Raw genomic sequence first — 9,406 nt, 5'->3', positions numbered from 1 at the left:
CTTGCTTGTTTGTAGGTGACCAAATACTTATTTTCCACCATAATTTGCAAATAAATTCATTAAAAATCCTACAATGTGATTTTCTGGATTTTTTCTCCTCATTTTGTCTGTCATAGTTGAAGTGTACCTATGATGAAAATTACAGGCCTCTCTCATCTTTTTACGTGGGAGAACTTGCACAATTGGTGGCTGACTAAATACTTTTTTGCCCCACTGTATTTATCCCCGTTCCCTTTAAGAAATGTTTTTCAACAGAATCGGCACAATGAATAGACACCCCTGATCACACGCAAGTACAGTTCACTTTCATACCAGACACATACAACCAGCTCAGAAAGTATTCAAACCCCTTGACTTTTTCCACATTTTGTTTTACGTTACAGCCTTATTCTAAAATGTATACAATTAAATGTTTTCCTCATCAATCTACATATAATACCCCATAATGACAAAGCAAAAATAGGTTTTTAGAAATGTTAGCAAAAATAAAAAACAGAAATACCTTATTTACATAAGACCCTTTGCTATGAAACTCGAAATTGAGCTCAGGCGCATACTGTTTCCATTGACAATCCTTGAGATGTTTCTACAACTTGATTGGAGTCCACCTGTGGTAAATTGAATTGATTGGACATGATTTGGAAAGGCACACACCTGTCTATATAAGGTCCCACAGTTGACAGTGCATGTCAGAGCAAAAACCAAGGCAGTGGTTGAAGGAATTCTCCGTAGAGCTCCGAGACAGAATTGTGTCGAGGCACAGATCTGGGGATGGGTACCAAAAAATATCTGCAGCATTGAAGTTCCCCAAGAACACAGTGGCCTCCATCATTCTTAAATGGAAATAGTTTGGAACCACTAAGACTCTTCCAAGAGCTGGCCGCCCGGCTAAACTGAGGAATCGGCGGAGAAGGGCCTTGGTCAGGGAGGTGACCAAGAACCCGATGGTCACTCTGCCACAGCTCCAGAGTTCCTCTGTGGAGAGGGGAGAACCTTCCAGAAGGACAACCATCTCTGCAGCAATCCACCAATCAGGCCTTTATGGTAGAGTGACCAGATGGAAGCCACTCCTCAGTCAAAGGCACATGACAGCCTGCTTGGAGTTTGACAAAGGGCACTTAAAGGACTCAGACCATGAGAAACAAGATTCTCTGGTCTGATAAAACCAAGATGGAACTCTTTGGCCTGAATGCCAAGCCTCACGTCTGGAGGAAACCTGGCACCATCCCTACGGTGAAGCATGGTGGTGGCAGCATCATGCTGTGGGGATGTTTCTCAGCGGCAGGGACTGGGAGACTAGTCAGGATCGAGGGAAAGATGAACGGAGCAAAGTGCAGAGAGATCCTTGATGAAAACCTGCTCCAGAGCGCTGAGGACCTCCGACTGGAGAGAAGGTTCACCTTCCAACAGGACAATGACCCTAAGCACACAGCCAAGACAACGCAGGGGTGGCTTTAAGTGACAGAGCTTGAGAGGATCTGTAGAATGGGAGAAACTCCCCAAATACACGTGCCAAGCTAATTGCGTCATACCCAAGAAGACTCAAGGCTTTAATCGCTGCCAAAGTTGCTTCAACAAAGTACTGAGTAAAGGGTCTGAATACTTATGTAAATGTGATATATATTTTTTTAAAGATTGATGAGGGCTCCCGAGTGGCGCAGTGGTCTAAGCACAGCATCTCAGTGCTAGAGCCGTCACTACAGACCCTGGTTCGATTCCAGGCTGTATCACAACCGGACGTAATTGGGAGTCACATAGGGTGGCGCACAATTGGCCCAGCATTGTTAGGGTTTGGGTAGGCTGTCATTGTAAATAAGAATTTGTTCTTAACTGACTTGCCAAGATAAATAACATTTTGAAAAATAAACTATTTCATCTATTTTAGAATAAGGCTGTGAAGTAACAACATGTGGAAAAGTCAAGGGGTCTTGGAAGAGTTCCAGTGTTGGATAGCCATAGCCAGCTAGTTAACATAGCATCCCTCTCTGTTTAAGCCGGGTGTTTGTGTAGGCTAAACTAGCTATCTGCAATTTGACTATACTACAAAATATCTCTCTCTCTCTCTTGCTTTTCCTTAATTTTGGAATAAATTATTTTTTCCCCAAACTGTTCAAATATGGTCTTTCTCTCTTTTTGAGTCAACTACTTTGTTCTGTTTGTTTGTTCTGTTAGGTGACCTAAACTGGGATATGCTTAACACCCCGGCAGTCCTACAATCTAAGCTAGATGCCCTCAATCTCACACAAATCATTAAGGAACCCACCAGGTACAACCCTAAATCCGTAAACATGGGCACCCTAATAGACATTATCCTGACCAACTTGCCCTCCAAATACACCTCTGCTGTCTTCAATCAGGATCTCAGCGATCACTGCCTCATTGCCTGTATCCGCTACGGGTCCGCGGTCAAACGACCACCCCTCATCACTGTCAAACGCTCCCTAAAACACTTCTGCGAGCAGGCCTTTCTAATCGACCTATATCCATCCTGCCCTGCCTAGCTAAGGTCTTCGAAAGCCAAGTCAACACAGATCACTGACCATCTCGAATCCCACCGTACCTTCTCCGCTGTGCAATCCGGTTTCCGAGCCGGTCACGGGTCCACCTCAGCCACGCTCAAGGTACTAAACGATATCATAACCGCCATCGATAAAAGACAMTACTGTGCAGCCGTCTTCATCGACCTGGCCAAGGCTTTCGACTCAATCACCACATTCTTATCGGCAGACTCAGTAGCCTCGGTTTTTCTAATGACTGCCTTGCCTGGTTCACCAACTACTTTGCAGACAMAGTTCAGTGTGTCAAATCGGAGGGCATGTTGTCCGGTCCTCTGGCAGTCTCTATGGGGGTACCACAGGGTTCAATTCTCGGGCCGACTCTTTTCTCTGTATARATCAATGATGTTGCTCTTGCTGCGGGCGATTCCCTGATCCACCTCTACGCAGACGACACCATTCTATATACTTCCGGCCCTTCCTTGGACACTGTGCTATCTAACCTCCAAACGAGCTTCAATGCCATACAACACTCCTTCCGTGGCCTCCAACTGCTCTTAAACGCTAGTAAAACCAAATGCATGCTTTTCAACCGTTCGCTGCCTGCACCCGCACGCCCGACTAGCATCACCACCCTGGACGGTTCCGACCTAGAATATGTGGACATCTATAAGTACCTAGGTGTCTGCCTAGACTGCAAACTCTCCTTCCAGACTCATATCAAACATCTCCAATCCAAAATCAAATCAAGAATCGGCTTTCTATTRCGCAACAAAGCCTCCTTCACTCACGCCGCCAAATTTACCCTACTAAAACTGACTCCTACCGATCCTCGACTTCGGCGATGTCATCTACAAAATAGCTTCCAATACTCTACTCAGCAAACTGGATGCAGTTTATCACAGTGCCATCCGTTTTGTTACTAAAGCACCTTATACCTCCCACCACTGCGACCTGTATGCTCTAGTCGGCTGGCCCTCGCTACATGTTCGTCGTCAGACCCACTGGCTCCAGGTCATCTACAAGGCTATGCTAGGTAAAGTGCCGCCTTATCTCAGTTCACTGGTCACGATGGCAACACCCACCCGTAGCACGCGCTCCAGCAGGTGTATCTCACTGATCATCCCTAAAGCCAAAACCTCATTTGGACGCCTTTCCTTCCAGTTCTCTGCTGCCTGCGACTGGAACGAATTGCAAAAATCTCTGAAGTTGGAGACTTTTATCTCCCTCAACAAGTTTAAACATCTGCTATCCGAGCAGCTAACCGATCGCTGCAGCTGTACATAGTCCATCGGTATATAGCCCACCCAATTGACCTACCTCACCCCCATACTGTTTTTATTTATTTACTTTTCTGCTCTTTTGCACACCAGTATCTCTACTTGCACATGATCATCTGATGATTTATCACTCCAGTGTTAATCTGCTAAATTGTAATTATTCGCTCCTATGGCCTATTTATTGCCTACCTCCTCATGCCTTTTGCACACATTGTATATAGATTCTCTTTTTTACGCCATGTGTAACTCTGTGTTGTTGTCTGTTCACACTGCTATGCTTTATCTTGGCCAGGTCGCAGTTGTAAATGAGAACTTGTTCTCAACTAGCCTACCTGGTTAAATAAAGGTGAAATAAAAATAAATAAAAATTTTGCCACATTTGATGTACTGCAGTGCTAGCGAGCTGTAGGTTATGCTTTCAGTACTAAATTCATTCTCTGATCCTCTGATTGGGTGGACAACATTTCAGTTCATGCTGCAAGAGCTCTGATAGGTTGGAGGACGTCCTCTGGAAGTTGTCATAATTACTGTGTAAGTCTATGGAAGGGGGTGAGAACCATGAGCCTCCTAGGTTTTGTCAATGTACCAAGAGGAGGACAGAAGCTAGCTGTCCTCCGGCTATACCATGGTACTACCCTACAGAGTGCTGCTGAGGCTATTGTAGATCTTCTTTGAAAAACAGTGTGTTCTAATACATTTTTTGGTGATGTGAATGTAGTTAGTGTAGTTTTATCTAAAAAGGGTAACTTATTTTTAATGGTTTCACTTTATATTTTTATGAAATTCACTGAGGATGGTCCTCCCCTTCCTCCGCTGAGGAGCCTCCACTGGTACAGTATGTACTGTTCTGTTCTCTGCAGAAGGAATGGATGTACTGTCTGCGACGTTATGTTGTGATCACAGCAGAATTAATATTAGAAATGTTTTTCAGTGTTCTGAAATCCAAACGGCAGCACAGAAAAACAAATATTGACCAAAGCCGGGGCTTAGTCCCAAGATGTCTATGGGATGTACTGTTTCTACTGCTTGCACCTGTCTCAGCCAGAAGCTCAGTTTTAAAGAATCCAGAAGCCCACTATTAACAATACATACCTCTTGTCCCCAGCATGTCTACAACCAGCAGGAGGTGAGGGAGCTCCTGGGACGTCTGGATCTGGGCAACCGCACCAAGATGGGCCAGAAGGGCTCCTCAGGTCTGTCCCGAGCTGTGTCAGCCTATGGCATTGTGGGTAAGATAGTCCTCCTTGGACCCTCAGTCCTCACAACTTCTTCTCCTCTACCAGTTGCTATAGGAACGGCCATGAGCCTGTCGGCATGTCTTGTCTAGTGAGTACTGCACATGAGGGTTTTGGCTGAGATGTGTAGGCTAGTAGGACTGTGGTAAGGAGAGTTGATCCTGAAGCAGTCATTAAGGGCAGAAAGTGTGTTTTCTGTCCCTGTGTTGCTGTGGAAACCAGCTTTTGGAGGGTTCAGAGATATTATAGAGTTAGTGCTCCTAGCGGGCTATTTAAAAAAATATTTTTTACAAGAAGCTAATCAATGCAGTCACTTGTTTTGGTTTACTTAATTGATCAAATAAAGACTTAAAAGCGTAATCCAACCCCATTCAGATGTATTTCTGGCCTTAGTCTCTATACCTGTTTCTACTCTCATAAGCACGTGACACTACCTGATCTCTCAAGGCCTTCAGTGGCCACTTGAAGTTTGACAATAACCAACTTCCTGCTAGACCATTTTCCCACATTTTTCTCTTGAAAACCAATTTTGTTACTTAATTGGTAATTTCGGTGTCTGAACCTGAGAGATGTATTTAGTCTTAATGCCTGGAAGAATGAAGCATCTCAAGGTGAAGTGGTTGCTAATGTGGAGTTGTGATGCTCTTGCTAGTAGAAATGTCAAGCTTTGAGATCAAGTTCACACTGAACAGAGGGAAGAAGGGAGAGGGGAGCGTCACACAGCCTTATTATCCTTCTGTCTTGTTTCTGTACGCACACAAACCCATTTACTTGGAGGCTGAGTCAGATGACATTCAGTAGTTTGAACAGACAATGTTGTGAGGCTTTAATCATGGTGCCTTGTTCCAACCGTCTCCGGGCCAGTGTGTTTGTAGAATTATACCAACAGGTAATAGGTCTGACAGTAGTGTGAATGCCATTCATCCCCCATCAGCCCTGATCTACATACAGTAATGGGGAGAACAACAAACAGATGTGCGCAAGCAAGGACGCACAGGCATACACATTACAGTACCTTCGGAAAGTATTCAGACCCCTTGACTTTTCCCACATTTTGTTAGGTTACAGCCTTATTCTAAAATTGCAACCATTTTTTCTCTCTCATCAAACTACACACAATAACCCATAATGACAAAGCAAAAACTGGTTTTTAGACATTTTTGCTAATTTATTAAAAATAAAGAACTGAAATATCACATTTTACATAAGTATTCAGACCCTTTACTCAGTACTTTGTTGAAGCAACTTTGGCAGCGATTAAAGCAGGGGTGTCAAACATACGGCCCGCGGGCCGGAACCGGCCCCCAAGGAGGTTCGATCAGGCCCGCAGGATAATTTGAAAGTGGAAAAAATGCATAAAAGACATGGAATTAATATTTTTAATTCGCTGCAATTCATGGATTATCCGCTAAGGGGCGCACTCTTTCCATCAGAGTAGAAGACAAGCCGCATCACTGAGACAGACTGAAAACAGCAGACGGTATCAATGCGCCATCTGCTGCTTGTTACGACGTTGTTAATACCTTGGTCTCTACCTCTCCGCTACACCCTCATTAGCCAAAATGTCGTTATCCAAACGGAGAAAAGTAGATAAGGAGTGTAGAATTTTCAAAGAAAAATGGACCACGTCCTATTTATTTACACTGTAAAATGTGCACTTTAATGTTAGTCAGCAGCTTCAAAACAAAAGTTGTGTGATGGAATTCTACTGTTCATACAACTCCATAAATTTTCAGTATGTATTGTATGTGTATGTATGTTTCATGTATGAAGTTTACAGATTTACAGGACAGGCGAACACTTTCTTCATTACACATTTAAAATCACTCTCCTTAGTTTGTAAGGTGTACGCAGGGATTACATTTAGATTTTATATGCGTATGTGTAAGTGGTTTAAAAATTCCTTTCTTTAAAAGTCTCATTTAATCTTAAAGTGCATTACTATATTTTTCAGTACCAATTAAAGTTTTGTGCCTTTGTACAATCAGTGGGATCAGTTGCAATGCATATTTGTGAATGATAAAAGTAAATTGCACATTTGTCTAAGGAAATATGAGGTGTTTCATGAAATGTTTTGTAAAAGGATAGTTCATTAAATTTCAATATTTTCCTAATGTTCTTGTGCTTCTTTACACCAAAACAAAGGAAAGACATGATATTTTGGTTATTTATAGCAGAGTATGGTATAATTTTAATGGTCCGGCCCACTTGACATCTCCCTAGGCCGTATGTGGCCCACGATGCGAAATGAGTTTGACACCCCTGGATTAAAGCCTCGAGTCTTCTTGGGTATGACGCAATTAGCTTGGCACGTGTATTTGGGGAGTTTCTCCCATTCTACTCTGCAGATCCTCTCAAGCTCTGTCACTTAAAGCCACTCCTGCGTTGTCTTGGCTGTGTGCTTAGGGTCATTGTCCTGTTGGAAGGTGAACCATCTCTCCAGTCGGAGGTCCTCAGCGCTCTGGAGCAGGTTTTCATCAAGGATCTCTGTATTTTGCTCCGTTCATCTTTCCCTCGATCCTGACTGGTCTATCAGTCCCTGCCACTGAGAAACATCCCCACAGCATGAGGCTGCCACCACCATGCTTCACCGTAGGCATGGTGCCAGGTTTCCTCCAGACGTGAGGCTTGGCATTAGGTCAAAGAGTTCCATCTTGGTTTCATCAGACCAGAGAATCTTGTTTCTCATGGTTTGAGAGAATTTAAGTGCCCTTTGTCAAACTCCAAGCGGGCTGTCATGTGCCTTTTACTGAGGAGTGGCTTCCGTCTGGCCACTCTACCATAAAGGCTTGATTGGTGGAGTGCTTCTAGAGCTCTGTCATCTCCCTGACCAAGGCCCTTCTCCCCCGATTGCTCAGTTTAGCCGGGCGGCCAGCTCTTGGAAGATTCTTGGTGGTTCCAAACTTCTTCCATTTAAGAATGATGGAGGCCACTGTGTTCTTGGGGACCTCCAATGTTGCAGACATTTTTGGGTACCCTTCCCCAGATCTGTGCCTCAACACAATCCTGTCTCGGAGCTCTACGGACTATTCCTTCGAACTCATGGCTTGTTCTTTGCTCTGACATGTACCGTCAACTGTGGGTCCTTTATATAGACAGGTGTGTGCCTTCCAAATCATGTCCAATCAATGGTAACAGGATGCACCTGAGCTCAATTTTGAGTCTCATAGCAAAAGGTCTGTATACTTATGTAAATATGTTGGCAGTTTTTATAAATTTGTACAACTTTGGAAAACCCTTTTTTTGGGTTGTCATTATGGGGTATTGTGTGAAGATTGCTGACTATTTTTCTTTATTTAATCTATTTTAATCTAATCTATAATAAGACTGTAATGTAACAAAATGTGTAAAAAGTCAATGGGTCTGAATACTTTCCAAAGGTGGTGTGTGTGTATATACACACACACACACACACATACTGCCGTTCAAAAGTTTGGGGTCACTTAGAAATGTCCTTGTTTTTGAAAGAAAATTTTAAAAATTGGTCAATTTTAAAATAACATAAAATTGATCAGAAATACAGTGTAGACATTAATGCTGTAAATTACTATTGTTGCTGGAAACGGCTGATTTTTAATGGATATCTACATAGGCGTACAGAGGCCCATTGTCAGCAACCATCACTCCTGTGTTCCAATGGCATGTTGTGTTAGCTAATCCAAGTTTATAATTTTAAAAGGCTAATTGATCATTAGAAAACCCTTTTGCAATTATGTTAGGACAGCTGAAAACTGTTGTGCTGATTTGAAGAAGCAATAAAACTGGCCTTCTTTAGACTCGTTGAGTATCTGGAGAATCAGCATTTGTGGGTTCGATTACAGGCTCAGAATGGCCAGAAACTTTAGTACTTTCTTCTGAAACTTGTCAGTCTATTCTTGTTCTGAGAAATGAAGGCTATTCCGCGCGAGAAATTGCCAAGAAACTGAAGATCTCGTACAACGCTGTGTACTACTGCCTTCACAGAACAGCGCAAACTGTCTCTAACCAGAATAGAAAGAGGAGTGGGAGGCCCCGGTGCACAACTGAGCAAGAAGACAAGTACATTAGTGTCTAGTTTGAGAAACAGACGCCTCACAAGTCCTCAACTGGCAGCTTCATTAAATAGTACTCGCAAAACACCAGTCTCAATGTCAACAGTGAAGAGGCGACTGAGATCTCTGGCCTTCTCGGCAGAGTTGCAAAGAAAAAGCCATATTCCGACTGGCCAATGGAAAGAAAAGATAAGATGGGCAAAAGAACACAGGCACTGGCCAAGAGAAAGATTGGGAAAAAGTGTTATGGACAGACTAATCTACGTTTGAAGGTGTTCGGATCACAAAGATGAAAGCGAAGTTTGAAGGAACATATTATTTTGATAAAATCATTATTTATAACCTTGTGAACAAACCTCTTGACT

At 43.2% G+C, this 9,406-nt stretch overlaps 1 protein-coding gene across 1 annotated transcript in view; it reads left to right on the top strand.

The window, feature by feature from the left end:
- The window catches only part of fig4a (FIG4 phosphoinositide 5-phosphatase a), a 116,897-nt gene that overhangs the window by 5,541 nt on the left and 101,950 nt on the right, over positions 1 to 9,406 (top strand). Inside the window, 1 exon segment of the mRNA XM_024136581.1 lies at positions 4,881 to 5,004. Coding sequence (XP_023992349.1) covers positions 4,881 to 5,004 — 124 coding nt within the window.

Source organism: Salvelinus sp. IW2-2015, unplaced genomic scaffold, assembly GCF_002910315.2.
Source record: "Salvelinus sp. IW2-2015 unplaced genomic scaffold, ASM291031v2 Un_scaffold961, whole genome shotgun sequence".
NCBI classification, from domain to species: Eukaryota; Metazoa; Chordata; class Actinopteri; order Salmoniformes; family Salmonidae; genus Salvelinus; species Salvelinus sp. IW2-2015.
This window is presented reverse-complemented; position numbering and strand designations above follow the sequence as displayed.